At 37.1% G+C, this 24,605-nt stretch overlaps 1 protein-coding gene and 1 long non-coding RNA gene across 2 annotated transcripts; one reads left to right on the forward strand and one right to left on the reverse strand.

The window, feature by feature from the left end:
* Window positions 1–1,641: 1,641 nt before the first annotated feature.
* Window positions 1,642–20,324, reverse strand: LOC139982211 (uncharacterized). Its single transcript, XM_071994829.1, has 7 exons — window positions 20,273–20,324; window positions 12,575–12,654; window positions 11,092–11,412; window positions 3,713–4,366; window positions 2,634–2,972; window positions 2,421–2,534; window positions 1,642–1,835 (listed from the first exon to the last, which is right to left on the reverse strand). The coding sequence occupies exons 2-7, from the start codon at window positions 12,633–12,635 to the stop codon at window positions 1,642–1,644; spliced, it is 1,683 nt and encodes a 560-aa protein (XP_071850930.1). The 5' UTR covers window positions 12,636–12,654; window positions 20,273–20,324.
* LOC139982233 (uncharacterized) lies at window positions 12,700–19,683 on the forward strand. Its single transcript, XR_011798067.1, has 3 exons — window positions 12,700–13,432; window positions 15,454–15,729; window positions 19,495–19,683. It is a non-coding gene; the product is annotated as an uncharacterized lncRNA (long non-coding RNA).
* Window positions 20,325–24,605: the final 4,281 nt, after the last annotated feature.

The raw sequence follows: 24,605 nt of genomic DNA on the forward strand, positions 1-24,605 counted from the left end.
AAAATAAAGTTTCATATTTGCATCAATAATACTTCCCATAGCGATCGCTCATTTCTACATTTGATCCTAATAGAGCTGAGCGACAAAAATATCTTTCAATTCTATCGAAGCTGTTTAACACATTTTGTACAGTTGCCGACATGATGTATCATTGTGTCTTGTTGTGTCTATGCACAAATACTATACACCACGACTGTTGGTTGCAAAAGAGACAACAGCAATATTTATCACATATATTTATCGTATTCGGTGAGAACAAATATTTTGTTATGGTATCGTATCATATCGTTAAGAATCATACATGTAAACGGCGGATCAGTGTATAACGAATAGCCTGCTTCAGTTAGGAAAATATGTAAATTCATGAACATTACCTCAAATGATTCACTACACGCAACTGGTTTCCTTTGCATTTTTCTCGCTGAAAAGAATACGAATATTTATTTAAAAAATCCCGATATAGAATCATGTGGGTAGCAAAGTTTTTGTAATGGAAGAGAAATGCTTACTTGACTTGCATGGTTTGTGTGATTATTTACAAGTTGTGTTCTCGTACAGAACAAAAATGCAATTATGGTGGTTTAAGTTGACCCTAAATAAATTGCATTTCGTCCTCCGTTCTTATTAGATAAAAAGAAGCACATCATGAATTAGTATAGTTTATCAGAAAGGAACTCTCGTTATCCTAAATGTTTCACGTTAATGAAATCATAATCTTGATAAAGAGTTGTGCTTTGTTCAATCTACCAGAAAGAAACATGAAAACGACTGTGTAAACGGTATGATGTACTTTGAACGATGGACAAATACTTTAATCCAGGAATAAAAGTATTTACTTTCACAAAGTGTTCGGTACTTATGATTATCGATATCACCATGCTTCCTATATGTTGACATATGTGACTACGTCTAGTATTCTATTTGTTCAGGCATTGTTGTTGTTGTTGAAAAATACCGATATGCACATATAGCCAATATATGTATTAATCATGTTACATTATAGCATTATGTACCTCTTATTCTGCGTAAAATTACCACAGCGTCTGTGTATATATATATATATGTATATATATATATATACATATATATATATATTGAATATATATATATATTGAATATATATATATTGAATATATATATATATTGAATATATATATATTGAATATATATATATATATACATATATATATATATATATATTGGTTATTTATATATTGGTTATATATATATATATATATATATATATATATATATATATATATATATATATATATATATATATATATATATAACCAATTTAAGATATTAAGGTAAATAATTATTTTCTGTAACACATACCATTGGTATTTTCCATCATTGGAATATCCTGTGAAATAATAAACACACCACTGGTTGTAATATACTATATAACGATAAAATAAAGTTTCATATTTGCATCAATAATACTTCCCATAGCGATCGCTCATTTCTACATTTGATCCTAATAGAGCTGAGCGACAAAAATATCTTTCAATTCTATCGAAGCTGTTTAACACAGTTTGTACAGTTGCCGACATGATGTATCATTGTGTCTTGTTGTGTCTATGCACAAATACTATACACCACGACTGTTGGTTGCAAAATAGACAACAGCAATATTTATCACATATATTTATCGTATTCGGTGAGAACAAATATTTTGTTATGGTATCGTATCATATCGTTAAGAATCATACATGTAAACGGCGGATCAGTGTATAACGAATAGCCTGCTTCAGTTAGGAAAATATGTAAATTCATGAACATTACCTCAAATGATTCACTACACGCAACTGGTTTCCTTTGCATTTTTCTCGCTGAAAAGAATACGAATATTTATTTAAAAAATCCCGATATAGAATCATGTGGGTAGCAAAGTTTTTGTAATGGAAGAGAAATGCTTACTTGACTTGCATGGTTTGTGTGATTATTTACAAGTTGTGTTCTCGTACAGAACAAAAATGCAATTATGGTGGTTTAAGTTGACCCTAAATAAATTGCATTTCGTCCTCCGTTCTTATTAGATAAAAAGAAGCACATCATGAATTAGTATAGTTTATCAGAAAGGAACTCTCGTTATCCTAAATGTTTCACGTTAATGAAATCATAATCTTGATAAAGAGTTGTGCTTTGTTCAATCTACCAGAAAGAAACATGAAAACGACTGTGTAAACGGTATGATGTACTTTGAACGATGGACAAATACTTTAATCCAGGAATAAAAGTATTTACTTTCACAAAGTGTTCGGTACTTATGATTATCGATATCACCATGCTTCCTATATGTTGACATATGTGACTACGTCTAGTATTCTATTTGTTCAGGCATTGTTGTTGTTGTTGAAAATATGCACATATAGCCAATATATGTATTAATCATGTTACATTATAGCATTATGTACCTCTTATTCTGCATAAAATCACCACAGCGGCTGTGATGATGATCATCATCATTGTGACCACTACGGCGATTATGGTTATTGTGGAAGTGTCTGATCTCTGTTCTGCCGGAAGCACTATAAATAAAACAAAAATACAGAAATGGTAACAAACGACAAGTAATCATGGAAAAACTTCACAAAGCTGCGCATTAAACGAGATGTGTATTAACTTACCATTTGGAAAGAGCAGATCAACCTTCGTAGAAAGGCTGAATAGTTCAGCATTCCCTCCTACAGCGCGACACTCTACGGTAACTTTATTTTGAGTTGTTTGAGTAAAGTCAAAATTAGCCGTCAGAGATATATCATACAAGTCACCCATCTGTGTCACCGTTAACTGATGTTGTGTAAAGTCAATGGCTGTTTCCTCTCGAAAGGCTCTCCATTCAAGAGCCACGTTAGGTCTTATTCCCATCACCGAGCAAGTCAAAACGTCCTGAAGTTGTTTCTCCAGGACGCAATATTGTTGGTGATTGCATCCATCTATCACTGGAAAAACTGGAGTTGGATCAACTGAAAGGAAATAATACATCACATATATTATATTTGGTGTTAAATTTTAAGTCTTTTGATCCCGTATCTGTTACGAGGTCGAATGGTATATAGCATGAAGAAATTAAACCATGTGCCCAAACGAACATATATCTTGTGATACCGCATTCCATGAAAACGACTTTCTCTCAAAATTAAGAATTTGTCTCATAGTTCAACATTACATTATAAGCTGTGTGTTGCCATATACTGGAACAAGGCACGACACATGTTCAGGTTTGTAGATGCATACGTAAGTTCGTTTTGCTTGTGGAACTTTACATGCGACTGTAGTGTGAATCATAAGAGTGCATCGTTCACGAGGAACAACGGATTCGCCATCATTTTCCAGAGTTATTAATACACAAACAAATATCAGTATAACATGGGGAGATGGCCATTCCGTTTAGATTTGACATAAACTGACATGGATAATGTTATTGTCTTAGTGTTTGCCTGGTAGCGATCGAATAAAAGGGAACTAAAATAAACAAAAATAAAATTCAATACTAAGAGGGGTATTTGGGTATATATTGATAAGGCCCTCAAAAGGGTCATCATTAACACTGATTCTCAACTTACATAGAAACAGTTTCATAATTTGATGAAACCAAATATTACACAATTTGGTGAATATATGCAAATACCGATGTGCTTATGCTATGTGGTGATTCAGTAGAGACTGAGAAGCATTAAAAATAAAATGATATAAAACATCTTACCCATCACAAGCACATCGTACAGCACAATGCCGCTACTGACACCGTTATCGTAAACACACGCGTAGAGTCCCTCGTGTTCTACCAACGTGTTATGTAAAGAAAGACTGCCCTCATCTTCTAGTCTGTATTCCCTGCTGCTGAGTTTTGTGTGATTACTGTTTTGATAGATGCTAACATACAGAGTTTCAAAAGCATCACGTTCGGGTGACCACTTCCAAATGACTATATTTTTTCCAAGGTCTTTACAGGATAAATTCATCTGTGAATGGATCTTCAAATATCTTCTAATGGGAGTTGCCACGGAAATGTAATGCATCTCTTTTTCAATCAAAAGAACGTTTTCGTCTTCCACCAGATTCAGTGGTAAACTATTCGATCGGCAGACCAGAAGATTTAAAACAGATGACTCCCCAAAAGAGAATGTCGCTGTAACATGTGATGTATATGTTACATTATCAGTTGTAAAATTCATGTAGTTTGATGGTATGACGTGATCGCCACCATGAGTTCTTATCGTCCAACTCAATGTGACTGCCGGACGGCTATCTCTGACAAAGCAGTTTACCTCAACGGAATCGGTTGTCGACTTAACACAGGTAGTACCGTATGTGTTTGAACACTCCTCGATGACGGGAATGGTTATAGCTGGTTTCACTAGAAAGAAGAGCATTGAAGAATACATTCTCTAGTAACAATCACATTGATTATTGTTAGGCACGTGGCTATATTTGAAAGTTATTGAAGAACGAAGACAGTTCCATGTGAATAATCGTAGATTGTTTCAGAAAGATCAGTTTGATATATTTAGTTATTTTGATAATCCAATGCGTGAAAGTTACTGTTTACCAACATTACCTGCAACATTGTCTGCATCTTTGGGTGAAAATGTTATGCTATAGCAGCTCTGAACATTTCATATCTGGGGACATTTTTATTAGTCCAACAACTGAGTAAATGATACCATTTGAAACTTGAGCTAACAATATCATTCACTAAATTGTTAACAATGGTTTAAATCATCCATTCTATGGGGACAAATAGTATATACTGTTACACGCGCGTAACAATTTATATCAATGTACAGTTAATTGTTACAGTACACAGTACAAGTAGGCTGTAGTAACCCACTTGTAGTAAGACCTCCGCTCGGCAGTGCACATAATGACCTTATTACGGAACTTTGGGAGAGACACGACAAACATAGACCGATACAGGAAATGAGTTTGAACATTATATCCAAATACAGTTCTTTCTTGGTGAAAAATGTAGACAGAAAAAATTCCGCATTGCACGATGCCCTAACGGTGTCAAATGTAATACGATGGAAACTAACAATATTGCACACTGTTTTCCATCTTACAGGTAAAACGTCAAATATGTGAGTGGATATCATGCATCATTCAGCATCATTGTCTATTTTCAGCATGAACGTCTCTGAAATGGAGTGTTGTTAACCCTGTACGTAGCTTGCGGTTGATTGTTAAATATTTATTTTCAAACACACTCGATGATTTGTACGATTGGAAAGAAATGTTGGTTATTATCAGAAGAAGTTGTCGCTTTAAGAAAAGAAAGAATGACATATTTTCATTCGCATATGTGTTTTGTTAAGGTTTTCCATAGATCTAGTTGTGAATATGTACTTGGGGTATGTTTCTCCAAAAAAAGGTTGAATCCGCCAGACGCAAGCAATTTGAAGATCTTGCGCCCCTGGCCGAAAAATTGCGTCCCGTTCATAACAATGCTGGTCAGAATTATATCTTTGGTTGTGTTGTTGAAGTTTTCCGTCGTATGTCGTTGGGGGAAATACAAGGCGGCGGTTACAAACATTGTCACCTTGTTAGAGATTTTTGAGGCAAACCAGACGCAAAATCTTGGGAACTAGGGATAAAAATCGCCTGGTGCCTGCTTAATGTACGACATGTAGGTGTACCCAGGTTGAGTAAAGAAAAGACTGTTGTGAATGATGCTTAATACAAGAACTGTTTCCACCTCGGTCATCAGCTGCCAATGTGAACATTGTTTGTCATATATCAATACTTTTTTGCTGTACTACGTAAATTGAAGTAACATGCTGTACATGCTTGTTCAACCTGGCATACCCTACAGCCTAGTGCGTCACATTCATATAAGATTATTCATGTAAGATCATCGCAACCACCGTCCAGCCCAGCACAAACTTCCTGTGTCGTATACTTAGATCACTGTATCGTTCTGATATGTACAGATGTAGTTAATACTGTAATGCTAACAGTGGGACCTATGATCTGCAACACAAATAAATACTTATGTAAGTACTGGAATGCACGAGAGACACAACTTAATCACATATACCGGTAACAAAACTGTTTTTATCCAAGCAGTTAAAAACACATTTATGTTTATGAATACGCAAAAATCCTGTTTTGAGCAATTTCACTACAAAATAACAATTTACACACTGCTCTCCATCTTAAAAGAAAATCATCAAACATGCAAAGAATATCATGAATTGCACTAATCATACAGTATAAAAGAAAAAACATTTGGTATTTTGTAATTATTTAGATTCTTATCATAATATATGTCAGATGTACTGAGTAATAATTGTTTAAAATGTTACTGGTATTGTAACAGTTGAAAGGTACTTGCTCTCTCTCTTCTAAAAGTGCTCTCTGTAGTCTTGTCCTACATGTTTCACTATACCAGTAAAGCTTGTTCAGCTATCTTTTCACAATCATTTCTAATTTGAGAGAATCTGATAATGCAACATCTCCAACTAACATGGAAGTATATTCTATAACACTGGAGAAGCCTCAGAAATATGAAGTCACAATTTCCTGTTTTACAGAAAAAGTAAGAACTCCCAAGCCTACCAAAAACGATTAAACACCTATTTCATAATAACCCGCCTACCATATCCATCGATCAAACCTTGCCACTAAAAGTTTGTAACGAAATTTAAATGTGAAGCCCTTTGTTGGCACGTGTGGGCTACACCAAGAAAAAAGAAAAAAAAGAAAAGTGCATTCGTTTCCCAATCGTTTATGGATACTTCTATCAACCATTAGAAGATTTAACTATGTCAAAATAAGTCTTGTACGGCTAGCATTTCGCTGATAGATGGCAAGCGCACGATATGTTAAATATGAAGTACAATTGGCTTTGTGAAAGCTTGCCATAAAAGTTGCTCAAAATTGCACACATAACTATCTCACTAATGTACAGAGTAATTGAGTTGAATTTTTTCCAGAATTTAGTGCCAGCCAGAAAAGATCAAACAATTCCAGCTCTTATTTGTAGCACTCACTTGTTGGCATCGACCAACCATTTCACTTGTAAGGATTTTCAGATGTTTGAAAGCACATGTGTGTTCCTATGTGAAATATAGACACATAGATGTATGAGCAAATGGACATTTTCGAGCCAACCAACCATCCCTTTCAGAATTGTTGTTACTGAATAAGAGTTACATGGGATTGTTTATATACTTGTGTTCGACCGATAATCGGTTAGATAATCGGCATCGGGCCGATTATCAGACAATCGGTAATAATCGGCATCGGCAAAATCCATTATTATCGATTATTACGTTCCACATTATAAAGGAATTTTTTCCTCGCTTTTGATTCATGACTCCCACAACAGGGCAAGAATGTGGATCCTTCAATTCAACGCTATCCAAAGCCGGTAAAGGTGCGCTAATTCACCATGAAACGGTATCGCAAGTTCCACCCAAGATTGTACGTATATCGTTTGACATACTATCCAGTTTTGGCAGTTAACATTAGGGTGGGTCAGTATAAGCAAAAACAGATATCGATATACCCGGGTGATGATGAATACCAGGAATTACCAGGTATACCGCAAATTTCGCTGAACCGTTACTTCCAGCATGAACTGTACTATCAAACACTAGCATGAACCGTATGGACACTAGTCTAGCCTACATGTGTATTTGCGTTTTATGACCACCACTTTCTCATGTTTGCTTTTGCAGTAACTTATTTAAATATTTCATTGAAAAGAAAATAAAGTACGAAAATAGATCCTTGTCAAGTGACACAAGGTAATGTGAGTGTGGTATTATGTGCTACAGTGAATTACCAGGAACGGACATAAGCACATAGAGAAAAGCCTGCAAAGGGGCTGCTGACTCACCTTCGACTGTAAGGAGTTCTAGTGAAGTATAATCGGTTTTGTGTCCTCGTGTCTATGGAGAAACTGTTGGTTCCAGACTGGGTGTGACTTGTGAAACATGATGCAATATAGAAGAGGATCATCCCACGATTCCCGGAGCTTTATTAACACATTTACGTATCGTTTGACGCTCAGGCGTAGGAGCCGATCGTGGTGGTAGGAGGAGGGAGAGACAGGTAAGTATCGTCGCTTGTAAATTCCCAATGCAGTAAGTTTTGGGGAATTGTATTTGCTCCTCTCTTACCTGTCTTCCACTCCACACCTGCACGGAGTGGCACTGTTACGATGGTGGGAGGCCCAACGGGCGGGACCTACTCGAATGAACTACCAACATCGCACGCCAAAGAGCGGCTTCCGATGCAAGATTGTCGGTCAAGTAAGCGGAGACGAAGGTCGATGGAGTTCTCCACGCTGCCGCTTTCAAAATATCCTCCAGGGGGACACCTGTAAACAGAGCCTTGGAGGATGCTTGGCCCCTTAGGTCGTGGGCCATTACACTCTCCTGTTGGAGCATGGATCAGCTGGACGATCCATCTGGAGATCGTGTAGGGTGTAGGGTGCTGACGGGATGACGAAAAGTGAGGTACGGAGTGACTAAGTTCTGCTGATGTACCACAACAAAGCTCGGACCGGGCACCACAGTTTGTCCTCTCTGATCGAGGAAAAAGGAGAGAGTCTGAGGAGGAAGATGTCCCCCTGGTACAAATTCCAGCGTTGGTTCTTAATTATTATTATGACTAAATATAAAACCAAAGCAATATACTTTTGAACCACTATGGCCGTTTCACCGTACGTGAAAACGTGAAAGTGAAACGATAACATTGGCTTTGCTCACTGTTAGTTCTACCATGGAGCTATTCGGTAATAGCTCCATGGTTCTACGTATATAAGGCTAGTCTGGCTAAAGAACGGTTAAACCTCTCAACTGTTCAAATTGAAAAGAGCATACCACAATAGTTTACTGTTTTACCTCCATGGGTGGACAAGGACGCCTTTGTTCTGAGTGTACGGGAACTACTAGAGGTGCATAGACAGTGGGGCGGGGTTAGCTCATATACGTAAAGCACTGTGGAGAGCGTTGACCGGCTGTAATTGGATTATAGCGCTTGTCAATCTTACTGGCTATTTCTTAATTGGTCAGTTAATCGTGTATAGGATTCTACACAGTTACGGGGTCTTTCATAATGTCGTGCAAGGAGCATCTTTAGGTATTAAGATGGGGCACTTAGTGTTAGTTGCAAGGCAGAAACTTTGCCGAACTTTGTAGCGGTTGTAAGAGACGATTTTTTTTAGCATGGCTGTTTTACCTCCATGGTTTTAGCAGGGAGTTAGTATAACAACTCCCTGGTTTCAGGGACTTGTTTTAGGGGGTTATTTTTGGCTTCTGCAGAGGAGCGAGTTATGCACTCTGCAGCTGCGCTGCGTAACTGTTTGTGCCTGCGCAAGGTCGTCGCAGCGTAGGGTTTCTCGGGCTGACGAATCTCATCGTTTGCTGCGCTGCGTTGTCCTTACGCTGCGTCGTCCGTGGCAAGGCTAGTTACTGTACGTCACCCTTGTATTGTGTTAAGGTTTTACTGTATTACTGTATATATTATTTGTTTATTACATTACGAAAGATGTACGACATCGTTTATATTATTCTACTTAAAAAGCTCGTAATGCATGGTTAGTGTATTTTATTCAAGGTGTCCTCGAGTCTCTATCCATACACACCCCCCCCCCCCGTTCCTTACTTGCCAACTGGGTACTTCACCATACCACCAGGGAGCTGCTACTCTAACAGCTCCCTGATACTACCAAAGCGGAAAGCGTTACAGTACTTTAGTGTGGGATTTCTACCACATGTAGTTAAGTCACTGGAGAATCGCCTTTGATTTAGTGTGTTAAAATTGTTTGAAACAACGTTGAATCGGAAGGGTTCCCTCGCAGATGATAATCATTAAGAACTTGAACCAGCGTCCGGGATTGTATCATTTGTCGATATCAGATGAAGACATTACGAATATTTTATTTCCTTACGTTCTACTATTCACTTAATTGCGTTGGATTTGCAACACTGATAATGGTTATAATACCAGTTGTAAAAGCTAACTCTAACATTGTCTTAATTTCGTAGCCATTGGCTACTATTTCCCATTCTGTATTCTGTGTACCACTGTCATGTACTGTGTTGTGGCGGGATTGCAATATTGCAACTCCTCGTTGTAAACGTACTGCACCCTATGTAAGTATTGCAATGTTGTTTATTTGGTATAGTGTGAAACGTTATGTGGTATATCTACATCTTTGATTGTAGTGGCCTAGAAGTTAGTAATCATGCATGACACTAAATCATGCATTAGGCCAGTTCCATCAAAACGATGAAATAATGGGTAATCGGCCCGATTGTCACATGACCTAACCGATTATTATTTAATCGGTCGAAAAGTAGTTTACAACTTTGAAATACGTTTTCAACGTTCTGCTGATCGGCTTAATCATCTAGTATAAATCATAGAGAATATGAGCAATGTTGAGACCATTTAAGATATATATTTGACATATTGACCCCATGATGCTCAGATGTTGAAAATGGCAAGCTCCACTGTGAGTTTGTTTAAGGTAGATAACAGCAACAATAAATACCCTTTGAAATATATTTAATTTCTGAATGACTGTATGTTTTGTTGAAGACCTATGGATTCCTTTCAAAAACACTTAACAGAACTGACATTGACCAAAATGTGTTCACCAAATGGAAATCATAGCCTTGGAGAACTCATAGATTAATTGTAGCTTTAACTTTATAGTTATTATGTGTACAAGGTTTTTAGACTAATAAGTAGGATTTCAACGAAGATGCATTTTTGAGTTATCGTGTTAAAATTGTTTCAGACGATGGCCTCTTTTGACCTCAAATGACCTTTGACCGTCGCAGAAAAGAATAGCGTTATTGTACTCAATACGACGGATCTATATACCAATTATGACGTTAATCCACCTTGAATTTCTTAATACCATATTTACAAGCTAGTATGACTTACACGTATACATACATACAGGGGCAAATTGCAATATGACATAAACATATTAATCTACACTGTTAATCTACTATGTTGTGTGGAACGATCATTTGATACTGATTGCTGTTCTCATTTTAATTACATATTTCATTTCCGTTCTTTAAAGTGTACAATAATTAAACTTTCAAAGCTACATACCGGTTGTGTGCACACAGATAAAATTCGTAAATCTTATACCCTCAGTTGAGTTTGCCATTGTTACTCGGTATACAGATTCATGGCTTGCCGTCACGTTATTTATAAGTAACGATCCGTTTGGATAAATCTCAAATTCTTTAGATTCGTAGCCATCTCCACTTTTCTCGCCATGGTCGAGCAACAATATGTTCTTTGCTTCGTTAACATTGTACCAAGATATAAGAGCGAAAGAGCTTCCATTACAGGAACACGGAATGAGTCCCACTGTACCAATATCAACATACTGTGTCAGTGCACATTCTGTATCTTCTACCGAAGTTGCTGTACAAGGGAGAACAAGGAATGTGTTATGTTACAGCTCTCGAACTCAGCAATGGTTGTATTTACTTAAAGCCTTAATTATTCAATTAATAAGGGATAAAATAAACAAATTAAAGAACACACAAACCCAGAGGGAAATCCCTCCCATCGCTTACAGGCCATTGCATGTATGCAACATAATAGCAGTTTGTAAACTAACAATGGCTAAACTTCATACAGCAGATGGAGGGCAGTATGAATCCAGACAGAGTCAGTGTTTAAATGGTTTGATGACAGGCAATCGTGTGGCTTAATACCACAACGATAAAAGAAAGACAAAGGTACATGGTTTGTTGTGAATAATGTTGCATGATCTCTCTAACAGCAAAGAGCTGAATTTTCCTTTTTAATATTTACCTTTATGAGGTTTATTTGATATTTTGACCTCTGCTGACCCAATATGACCTTCACCCAAAGTAATAAGGTTCTTGTACTAATTATAAGAAAGACACATGCCAAATATTAGCTATGCGATGTAACCTACTGTATCTTGCGATATAATGTTTACAAGTTTGTATTTGTAAGATCTTATAGACTGTCACCTATGATGAACCCAAATAACCTTTGACCTCCACAGAAAGCAATTAGGTCATTGTACTACGTATAGGGAAGCCACATGCAAAAGCCAATCAAGTTGTACTCAATATGACAAATGATATACCATACATGAAAATCATCCATTGTATCTAAAATGAAATATCATGCATACAAAGTTTTCAGAGTTTAACAGCTGGAGACCCAGATGATCTTTGACATCTCAAAAACAAAACGAAAATCAAAATACAAAATGAATCCACATGATAAGTATAAAGAGGACATTCATAATTCCTCTCATGAGATATCATGTTTACGGTTTCAGCATTTGACCGCTGGTGACTTCAGATACTATTTGACCTCCACCAGAGGCAGTAGGGATCTTCTACTCGACAAGGGGCATCTACATGCCACGTATGAAACGTACCCATGATATATTGTGATATCATGTTTACAATCTGGGCGTCACTCACACATGTAAACACAATTCAATTTATATCATAGCTCTCACAATATACATCCACGATATTGCAGCTACTTGTACGTACGTAATGAATGATTCTCCACTTCTCACTCGATTACTACTCACCTGAAGATAATGCAAGTATTACCGTGTATGCTAAAAGGAGTCCAGGGTGGAGAATCGCCATGTTTCTCACATTCAAGAATCTAAAAATAGAATGAGCATACGTAACGGTGACAGTAGATGAAAAGTACAGTTTCAAAGTTACTGGTTATAGTGATAGGCCAGTCTTTATATGAATTGTTAATCTTGTCAACCGATGTTGTATAGGTATGTAGTGATCATCACCCTTTTGCATAATGGACTTGCCCACATCCTTGCGTAATCAGCAGTACTCTTCTCGCTATGCATCTTCCAGCGTGACACCACTTGCATGTAAGATTTGATACCGGAGAGATGTACTAATCATCAGCCTTTTTAATGACTACATATCAACGCTATATTCAGCAGTAGCTGGAGCGTAATTAGTGGAGATTTTATACAGTCAAGGCATCATCATTCATCTCTTCATATTCGAGTCTACATCTCGCAATTATCTATTACAAGTCCGAGACTACGAGCAGTTGTTTTCATCGTCGCCGCGAGCTACATAGCCGTTACAGTACTGTATACGCAGCGGTAGCGAGCAAGTCAGACCCTAGCATATTTACAGTTATTACTACTAGCGAGCAATTATTACGTTTCGGACAAGTAACCGAATTATTATATAAATAAACATTTATCAGTTAGGAAGAGCAGTGAGTTACTACGAAGGACAGGCCTGGATTAAGTGTCAGTCTGAATGGAGGCTCCATTACGTAAGCCACGTTTTACTGTACACACGTGAAGATATCGTTAGGCGCCGCCATCTTTGTTTGGACCCGACTTCGAGTGGACACTGCGAATTGCGGAATATCGAGGAAGCAAAGTAACATAAGTTTGGGGGTGAGTTTATTATTAATCTTAGCCTTCAGGTACCTGTAAAATGGCTTTTTTAGCCGTTCATTATTGTAGTGAGCGGGCGCGCGACAATATTGGAATTACTTGCCACGATACCTACATGACTGAGGCGTTGAAACTTAAACTTTCATATAGTCTCTGTACTATTACACTTTCAGAAGCTAACTTGGTAGGTAACTGGTTCTGAGTATTTCGTGGCGCTCCACCCCCGCTCCTTGCCGACTTTGTAAATTCGTCTCAACGGAAGACGTCATATATCATATAAAACAGCTTGTGAGGCAATACAAAAGTGTCACTTGTGAAAGTCATGTTTCTCGAACTCCACAACAAAGGGCCACAAACATGAAATTTGCGATAAAATACAACAGTGTACCTATTAACCCTCGGATGAATTAGTACGTGGTGGGGGCTCAAGACTTTACAATACGCATTGCAAGTTTGTAAAGTACTATAGGAATTGAAGTGGTAAACTTTATGAAAATAGTACTTACTTCCTAAAACAAAAATCCCCCTTTCTCCTTTAACTGGTCCCTAATTAATTTTATAATGATTTTAGCTAACTTTGGTAGCAAAAGGCTGCTGCGCGCAATATGCCTGGTTGTATCGTCAGGCAGTGTCCTGACACCAAAGCTAGGCTAGGCTATTAAGTAATTTGTGAAGGTGTCCTGGTGATCTGCTCGACGAATGTGGCTTCAGAACGATCAGAGTTACTTCCGCCAGCAAATCGGCTACAACCGAAGGCAAAGTGAAACGCGGGCACACCTATGAATACTTAGAAATGTAATTGATGATGGACCTATACAAATGCTTAACTATCGCGCACCAAATGATATGAAGGACGCTACGGTAAAAACGCTTAATATAAGCCTATAGTAATAATAGTATACGAAGTACGCGTATACGGACTGCTATGAATTAATTTTCTGTAAACTTATGTCGTGCGCAGTAAAACTCGGCCTACTTGGCACGCGCGTGAGCAGTATAAAATGGCTAGCGAAATACATATAGACCTTGCAACTAAGTTAATTCTAAGCCTCAGAATAACGCACTTGTGAAATAACTAGTAAATTTACGCTTTAACGCCCTTGAACTTATCTAAAGAAGCGCAGTTTTAAGGCCAAATTAAATGCTAAAGAGTTCGTATATTAATTAACGAGTTTTATCTTATTCACGGCACTTGTTGGAGAGAACGTGTACATAGCATAGGTTGGCATACTCTTATTATAGTCTATATCCATCCGCTGGATTGTTCTCCTATCTCAGGAAAAGTGCCAAAAAGCAGCAGGAGAACATCTTTTTTTGACCTGTTATCAGTCGTGATCTAGTTGTTTGTTGCTTGCAAGTTAAAGAACATGAATGGAAGTAAATGTGGTGAGAGAATTCGGTCAATTGAGGCAATTTTAGACCCCTTTAGGCCTCCCATGAGCAGCGTAGGACAATTGTTTACTACTGAGTGAAGAGGTTTGTTTTCAAGTGACGAAAACTTCCGGCTCGGATAGCAAACAATCTACATGGTCATGATACGGAACATTTATACTGCCATGAAAGGCCAACTTGTCAGCTATCGGGTGATGGGTAGCGTTTAGCTAGTGAAAACCTCCATGTAGACTTAGAGACCACATTGATTTTGTGATTTAGTGTGTAAGTCAACGGGGCTTTAATTGGCCTCTGCTACGTAGATAGCATAGATAGCACAGGTGGATTGACGGAGGTCGGTGGGCACCTGAGGCATGATATGTGTTCAGGCGGAACATTCGGACAAACAATGATGTCAAGGGTATATGCATCAAATTAACATTGTGGTATTTTATCTGTGTGTAGACAATATGAATCGTTCTATGATTTAAAATTCAGGATGGCAGTGACATAATTCGATCAATTGTACAATTGGAACCAAGATGCGGTTCTATGATACAGCATCAAATAACTCCATCGAATGACACAGTTTTTTTGTTTCTCCATATGTGTGTTCTTTTCAACACTATTGTTCTATTCTTTAACTCCAGGATGACACAATTCACACTGAATGTGAGAGAGCAAGCCAGACGCCATGTTATGACCTGCTGCTGGCTCTTCACGATGATGCCACATTTGTTAATGTACATGTACTACTGGTCTCAGAAGGCAAACTGCTGCGGCTACAAAAGAAGGTTGACAAATCAATATTGGCTAAACTGTCTAGGTACTGGGATGAGTACGAGTCCGAAACCAAACCAACGGACAGAATTCCGAGAGTTGTTTCCAAACTGTTTGGAACACGCGATGAGCAAGCTGATAAGAAGGTATGAATGGGACTTAATCCTCGCTAGCTTACACGGGACTAACATATGACACAAGCAGGGCCCAGGGGAACTGCCCAGAGGCCCATATTTTACCAGGAGTCCCAGTTTTTAATACTTACATATGGTACAATGGGTCTGCTTTTGTTATCGGGTCAGTTGGTTGGAATACTAGCAATTTCCATCATTTTAAGACAATTACTAATCATTGTCACACGTGCACTTCTGTTGAGCAGATAGTTGGTGGCACACATAGGCTTATATCCATGTTGTTTGTTGTTGGCCTCATTAATTTATCTGGTTTTGATAAAGTATACAAGTACGGTGGTTGTCATGTTGTTACATGTATCATTTAGTGCAGTGTTACTGTTTTACTTTTAGTTGACTGGGCATTCATACGAAACAAATACAATCCTTCAATATAACCCAAACACTTGCCTTCTAAACTTCCGTTCTGTTCATCATTTGACATTTGATATACTCCCTGGTGTGTTTTTCCTCCCAAACCACACCATGAAAACCAAACCTTCCTTGCTAATGATGAAATAACTCCACACACACACTACAATACTGAGTATTTGAATGCAAATGCAGTTCTGGTTATTTATAGCTGGGCTCTGGGACGAACGTGGTAACAAATGTTACACAGTAAGAACTGTATAAGCTGTTATACTTATATAGTGTTAATACTGAAAGCGAACGACCGGCTATATTTTGTTTATTCTGAAAGAGTAAATGGGAAGCGAAGAAAATTGTGACAGCAAACTGTAAAGCTGTCAAACACAGCCTAGCAATAAATGTGTCACGGTTTAAAACAATAACCAGCTTATACCGATAAGAAACTGATGAGAGTCGGGTTATCTTGCAGTTATATACGTTTCAAAAAAATGCTGACGAGTTCTTCTACCTGAGGGGGAGAGTTTGAAACTTCCCATAGTCGAAATAGGTGGTTAGGGCAAAGAAAAATACGTATTCATTACAGTTGGCTATATTATTGTAAAATAACGTCACTTCACACACTCTAAATTTGTTTTTGGTATTTTACGGAATATACCATGTAAGTCCCAGTCGTCACAGCCATGTGGGCCCATGTGGGTTTAATGTGGAGAACGATGGGTTGAATCGGGTGTGAGCTAACTATAGAGTATCTTTTTGGGCCCAGGGTTGTGTTTGTACTATGTGTGGACAGTGGTAAGTGGTCAATCTTTGACATTCTCGCTGTTATCAAGTGTGGGTTGTATTTGGGCTACAAGTGGGTACAAGTGTTGTGGATTAATTTTGGGATGACTTTTTGGGTCCCATATGGGGTTTGACATGCGTTTGAAATGGAAAAATCAGTGTGGGTAAACCAAGTGATGACTACACAGCCAACTAATGTGAGTATACCTTGTGCTATACACCTTGGCCCCCGTGTGGTCTTATAGTACTCCCAAGATCCCATTATTGCTGTTGATGCAGATGCTTAGAAAATAGGTCAACAAACAAAACGATTTTGGATAGAACTTCCCAAATGTATTTCTCTCTACATTTTGTGATAATTTTCGAGCTGTATATTTTTTAGTTAAAGGCCGCATTTCATTTATCGGAACCTTGAATACGTCGTTAAACGTGCAAATTCTTCCATAGATAGGCACAGTACATCCCAGCAGTAGAGATTGAGTAGTAAGAAACTGTTTTGTTGAACCAAGTTTTTGTTACTAGAAACATGATCAAGATTCCGTTTTGGTACAAGGTACAAGCCAGAAGTGGCCTTCATGTATAAATGCATGTCCCCAGGTATAAACATGCATCAATGTGTGATGAACTGAGTTACCTCGGAGCTCCAACTACTGTAGTAGCTCTATTACAGATGATTCATTACATTAGCATGTATGTAACTGTTGTCTGTATCTATAAGCTGTGATTGTATTATGGTCTTATCATGTTGTGTTTTGCATGGCAGTTCCAATGCCTAACGACATTAGACAAGTGTGCTAGTGTAGTACAAATGTTAAGGATTGGATCAATATGGGCTACTATATTAGATGACAAAGTGTGGGCAGCAGCACTAAGAATGCTAATAGTGAATATTGAGAGAAGAGCTAGGCTAGCTCTATAAAGCCGAAAGAGCAATTAACCAGTTCTTGTTGAGACTGTGAGGGACCTCACCATATGCCATTCCGTTAGACTTCTGTTTACGTATTGTACATCAACCTACTATAACACCTCAAAGCACATTACATGTACCTGCAGTATCATTGAAGAGTAGCCAAATTAAGGAATACAGAATACAGATCATGTTTCGAAGCATGTACTGTCCTGAAGGGCTGGCGAAAAGTGAGATATCATTTCAAGAAACTTAGTTAAGAATATCCTCATTTTTTCTTGGGGGGGGGCTGGTGTTTCATGGCTGAAGGCCTCCCCATCCCCTCACCCCATATATATAAACCACATAATTAATATAACTATCTGGTGTCGGCTTGTAGCTGGAGTGTGTCACATATTATACGAAGACAAATATTCTAAGAGGCTGGGCAAATCATTAATCTATTCCAAGTGTCAAACTGTACTTGGAAGGCAAGGGAAAACAGACAATTGCACGATTTCAATGTTCCTAGTCATTTAGATGCACTTTTTACTTTTTGATTTGTAATTTTGGGCATCCTATGGCCCCGGAAAACTTCCCGAACCCCCCCCCCCCTATACGTCATACCTTACACACGATCTAATATACATGATCCGCTATACATACTCCGCTATACACGAACCACTGTACAGGATCCACTATGCATAATCCGGTAAACACAATACCCTTTATATGATCCATGATGTAGGATCCACTATACAAGATCCACTATACACGATCAACTCTGTAGGATCGACATGTACCGGTTCTTGATGTGTGCAATGGGAATTAAACTTGTGATTTTGTTCAATAATAACTATTAGGTTATCTGTAATATCGTCCATGACCATTATCTCATACTTAAATACACTGATTAGGTTTGGATGGAATATGAATTCATAAACATGTTTCCATCCGTGACTAGATGTTACCGAAATATTTTATAGATACATCTGACAACATCAACGATAGTGGCATTAGTTATGTTAGTATCCGATTTTATCATATTTCAATAAAACAGTAAATGGCATGATTGTAACACTAAAAGGAACATACTTTGAACGATCACAAACGATTACTTCATGGGATCATGAATGATTTATCTATCAAAGATAATTGAACTTCAACTAGCGCAAGGTATTGAGGTGTAACTTAACAATGTAAAATGTTATCTGTTAGTCTTTATGTGTGCCACAATCTGCAAAGAGATTAGTTATTTTAATGAAAATAATTTAATACACGTAGCGTGATATTGAATAAATTCAAAATTGTCATTTTGTGATTTGTAATTATCAGGAAATGTGAGTTCACGGACATTTCCGATAACTTTGCGATGCAAAAATGATTTCACGTCAACTTATATGGAGTCGATTTCAAATCGACCAATCTAAAAATTATTTTTAAAGCTACAACAATGTGTACTTAAAAATGAATCAACAGGGACGTTTGGTTTGATCAGGTTCTTGCTTCCACAGCTCAAGAAGTCTGAAGTTATTTTATTTACTACACCGAACTATCCCAACATCAACACCTAATTTACTACGTTCATACACGGCGGCTTATCACCAATCGCAGTCTGTATTTCATGTTGTGCAAATATCTGTTTCTTAACCTGAATGTTAATGTATCCATTGGTATTAAAAGGAACTTTTCTTTGATTTCAGAGTGCAATGATTCGAGGGAGCTCTATGATGAAATTGATTTCAATCTTGCCGTAGTTGACAGATTTATCTTTCTTTTCGAACAATTTTCATGGATTGTTTATCTCATTGTGTCTTACGTGGGGACTTTTATGATTATCTTGATATGCCCAGCCCAGGCCTAGAACAACTGAGAATAAAGAAAATACAGAAACTTACCTGCACTGATGTAATTTGTCCGAATATCCTTTGATAACAGTTATTTGAAATTGGGTAAATGTGATTTTGCGTTTCAATGTCGTTGATCCACGGACGCGAGAAGGTCCAGGTATTGTAAAATATAACGAGTAAGTGTATGTGAAATACCTAAGTTTGTAACAATCCAACTGACGTTGGTTAATTTCAATCGGAACATAACGTTCATATAATCCGTTCTCTAATAATTTAATATCGAATATTTACTACCACAATATCTATATTACTCGCATCGGCTCATAAAGACACTTTGCTGAATTTCCGTTGTAAGTTTTTTTTCTAAATTTCATATAACAGTGTCTCAAATACCGTTATACTTAAATATCCCGAAGAAAATAAATCGTTTGTCAACGTGTACACAACTAGATATTTAGGCAAAGGATGGCAAAAGCGATCACAAATGGTTGTTTACCATTAGGCTCACAAAGCTTCCAAAACTTTTCCAAACTTATAAATACTGATTAAGTTTTTGGAGGTATACATATCTGAGAATTATAAATGTGACCGAACCAGGTAACTAGGCAGTTCCAAACAAGTAGTGCCTTACCTCACCCCTACTGCTTTCCCGATAATAAGTGTCCTTCTATTCCTACGAAGCTTAAAATTATGAGCTGCTGATAATATGCAAATTATTATTGCTATACAATGATGCGTGACAATATCTATTGAAAAAGGTGACGACTTGTATGCTCAGTTTGATGACGCATATGGAATCTACCATTTTTTGTGTGGGACATGTTAACATTCTCTTGGAATATTCCTAAGAATTACGATTACGGAACCATTTCCTGTGATTAGATATAAATATCATGATATGCAGCAAGTGCGACCGCCAACAGTGGTGCAGTTATTTCTCTGACAACACACAAACTGTTTAAGACTTATTAAATTATAAATCCACCTTTACTCGATCATTTGCAAATGGTGAGAACTGATTGAAACTATACAAGAACTTGTCAATCGTGACGTTTGATTTTTGTTCAGCCTCGCAAGCCATAGAAGAAAGAATTATAGTTGTATGTTCACCAGTGATCCCGCACTTTTCACACGTATTCCATTTGCTTCTGTCTATTTTACAAAAAAAAAAACTAACTAACTTCACAGCTAGAATTACATACCACAAGAATAAGTTACTTGATTTCGCTGTGGTCCTTTAGGTATCGCACCACAATTAATTGCTCCCAGTTACTTACACACTAAACTCGTCACTTTCCAAGGCCGATGTGACAAAGAGAAATATTTTTAACTAACAAGTCCTACCCACCATTATGATGGCACCATGTGATAGCTTTATGCTTGGGCTATTATCACACATTCAACTTTTGCCACAATGACTGTTTAGATTTTGAGCTAGAAGAGTTAAAAATTATCAGAGTGCCCCCCCCCCCCTTCCTATCTGCCAGCTGTCGCTTTGTAAAATCTTCTTGTTTACCTCAAGATTATGTTAAATACCTTAAATCACCTTCAATCCTCTAAAAACTAGTCAATTGTTATCATCAATCGTCGATCTTTGTTTAGCATTGCAAGCATTCAAGAAAGAATTAAAAAATCCAACTGCATGTTCACCAGTGACCACGCACTTTTTTCAGTACTGCATTTGCTCCTGTCTTTCACGTAGAAAATAATTAAAATATATGAACTTCACAGCTGGATTTCTACGCATCAATAAGTTATTTAATTGCGATGAAGTCCTGTATAGGCACCTACGCATCACATAAAATGTGTGTATTGCATAAGGGATTTTTCTCGGGAATATCTACAGTGGTCGATAATTATAACCATCCAAACTGCCAACAAGTGAGAACTTCGGCGGAAGTTAATTGTCAGAAGTTAGACCAGCAAACCGAAGCAAAAACACGTATATATCCTACCATGTTTATTCATTTTTTGTGGCTAGGTCGATGAGTAGATTCATGGCTGACACGAATCACATATTACGTCCATAGACCTATGAAGAACGGTTCAAGTGCTCTGTAGGGCTCATAGAGTCAGCGGAATCCTTCTATAGGTATATGTTTATATCACGGGTAAACAGTTATACAGTCAAGTATGTGAATATGATAGGATGACCTGTCTTAATTGCCTGGTATACATATATATATATATATATATATATATATATATATATATATAGATATATAGATATATATATATATATATATATATATGTATATATATATATATAGATATATAGATATAGATATAGATATATATATAGATATATATATATATATATATATATATATATATATATATATATATAGAGAGAGAGAGAGAGAGAGATATATATATATATACCTTCACCTCTACCCTCCATAGCCATTTGAACTTCCTCTTTTAATCCATGCTATTAGCATTTACTTTTGAAAACAGCGAAAAATAATGCAATCCTGCTAACCACTATCAATTTATTCATAGTGCGTGCAGTCTGTCTTAGTCAATGATGTGTGACGATCGCATACAGCAATTCTATTAAGGTGTTATTTCTAAATCGGTAAGATAGAACCAGCATTGGTATTCATCGCCCAGGGTAACCGAGACAATCGCATAGAAATGTTGTTATAATTATTCATTCATTCGTGGCGTTTTGGTAGATTGCACTAAAGTGGTTCTAGACTTGTTTGTTAAAACAGCAACATATTACACGTATATATTGCAAATCTAAAGTAACCATATATTACACAAATCACAGGTTGTGTGCTTCCATTACGTATGTACACCGATATGACTACATCAAAGGAAATGATATTCACGATCACGGGTAGTGATGTATCACACAATTAACTAGGAAAGTTATTGAAGGCAAAGGTTCAATTTTTTTTGTATTTGTGGCTGTTGTAATATTTTTATTTCGTTTTAATAGAAGTACAAGGTTGGGGATATAGGCTTTTAGGAAACTCAAAGCAACCTTATTTATCATCGTAATTGACTATGTCCAACATTAAGTATTAATCACGTGAACTAAGAAGACAATTATGGAGAGAGCTATCAATGACATTGAAAGTAAACCTGTAAACATGTTTATGTAACCTGGAAAACATTCTGTTGTACTATCCGTAAAACCAACCGTCTACCTACAAGAACATGGCTATTGATTGGTATTGAGTGACTTGATTTGGCTTACTAAAATTGACCTGACTGTCTATTAAAGATACGCAATGCTCCTGAAAAGTTTACCATCTGAGGGAAAGAAACTAGATTGAACATGTGTTGATAATCTACCGTGAACAATGTGGTAGCTGGTATTCCTTTACGAGGAAAGTTACAAACAGAACTGGTTAATAAGCAATACACATTTAAGTCATTATTTACATGGTATAAATAATTGTAACCATCAGTTACATTACGTGATGTAATTACCATGATTCCCCGTATAACGTAATCCAATAGTTGTTAAGCAGTATACAACCACTATGTTCCTTGCAAATATGCTTGATATGCCATATGCCTTTTGATGCTATGTCGGTCATTACCCACATAGGTAATAGAACTGTGAAAAGAAGTTTAGCTATATTATTACAAAACCTGGTGATGTCATATTTTTAGAGGATACTGTACATATATAGCTAAAAACTTAGAGAGTAGTAACTGTCTGTGGAAAAGTGATAAAACAGGCGACAGACATTTGTTTTTTTCCATAAGCCTATTCTCATATCTGTATCTTCTTCTTGAGAGGATACAAGAGTCGGTTATTAAGAAAAAGGTAAAGTCAAAGTATGAAACAATTAAAAGTTTACACATTGAGTTTTAATGAATACGAATTTTTTATTTAGGAGATTACTCAGGAGAAGAAATTGTTCCACTAGTGAGTGGAAACACTGTGGGCTGTGAAAATAAGTGAAGATATGCTTCACAACATGTAGTGTTGGCAACATCATTGTGTGTTTGTCATTTATATATATATATATATATATATATATATATATATATATATATATATATATATATATATATATATATATATATATATATATATATATATATATACGTGTACTACACTTTCTTTAGCAAAACGATTTCGAGCAAATCCTCCATTGTTTTGGTTTCTTTCATTAGCTCAGTACTACGTGTGTCTATGAATTCGGAGTATTGTTTAAGCATGATATGGTTCAGCAGCCAATCATAGTAAAACATTAACGGTTATGACTAAGAATTTCTTGTTACTGGTTACACATATGTACAGTCTGCTGTTTTCAACGTTCAACGGATAGTGTTACAGCTTACCGTTGTCCCACTTACATATGTACAGTGCTGTTTTCAGAAAAAAAGACGTTGTTTTTTCTTTAAAAATAAATCTATTATCCAACGCAGGACCTATCGCGAGGTCGATCAGGGGTTAAACTTCTTTATTACTTGGATTACTTGTTTTCAACGTGAAACAGATACTGTTACACCTAACGTTGTCCCACGTATTATGTTTGCTACCACTCCTCTGAATATCAAACCATTTTGAAACTAACTCACACAAAAAAGCAAAGTTAAGAGTTCACGTTCGTTTATTGAATACGTTCAAAGCATGGGCGTCAATCCAGGGGGGGGGGGACACGTTCCCCCACATTTCGATGGGTGGTGGACACACTATCAAATGTCCCCCACACATTTGGAAAAAGAGTAGTGCCGTGGCTCTATTTGGTTAGTGCTTACACATCTCAGGATTCAAATCATCGAATATCACTCAGTGTTGCTGAATGGAGAATTCCACCCATATATCGTGAGTTGGTACCCTGAGCTCTCCGACAATCTTAAGTTTGCCTTTCTTTCGAGGCCAGTTCCAGTCGTCGTCGGTTGAAGGGTATAGACAAATATTCAAGTCGATGGATCCAGCGGGACGGGCTATGTTTGGTGAAGTCGAAGCTCCTCGTCTCCTCCGCCAGTTCGAG

The sequence above is a fragment of the Apostichopus japonicus genome, chromosome 16 (assembly GCF_037975245.1).
Source record: "Apostichopus japonicus isolate 1M-3 chromosome 16, ASM3797524v1, whole genome shotgun sequence".
NCBI classification, from domain to species: domain Eukaryota; kingdom Metazoa; phylum Echinodermata; class Holothuroidea; order Aspidochirotida; family Stichopodidae; genus Apostichopus; species Apostichopus japonicus.

Excerpts from the sequence above, each read along its gene's own strand:
- LOC139982211 (XM_071994829.1), bottom strand. The coding sequence starts at position 12,635 with ATGGCGATTCTCCACCCTGGACTCCTTTTAGCATACACGGTAATACTT. Across the intron at positions 4,367-11,091 it reads TATCTGTGTGCACACAACCG|TGAAACCAGCTATAACCATT; the intron begins GTATGTAGCTTT and ends TCTTCTTTCTAG. Across the intron at positions 2,973-3,712 it reads GTACGATGTGCTTGTGATGG|TTGATCCAACTCCAGTTTTT; the intron begins GTAAGATGTTTT and ends ATTTCCTTTCAG.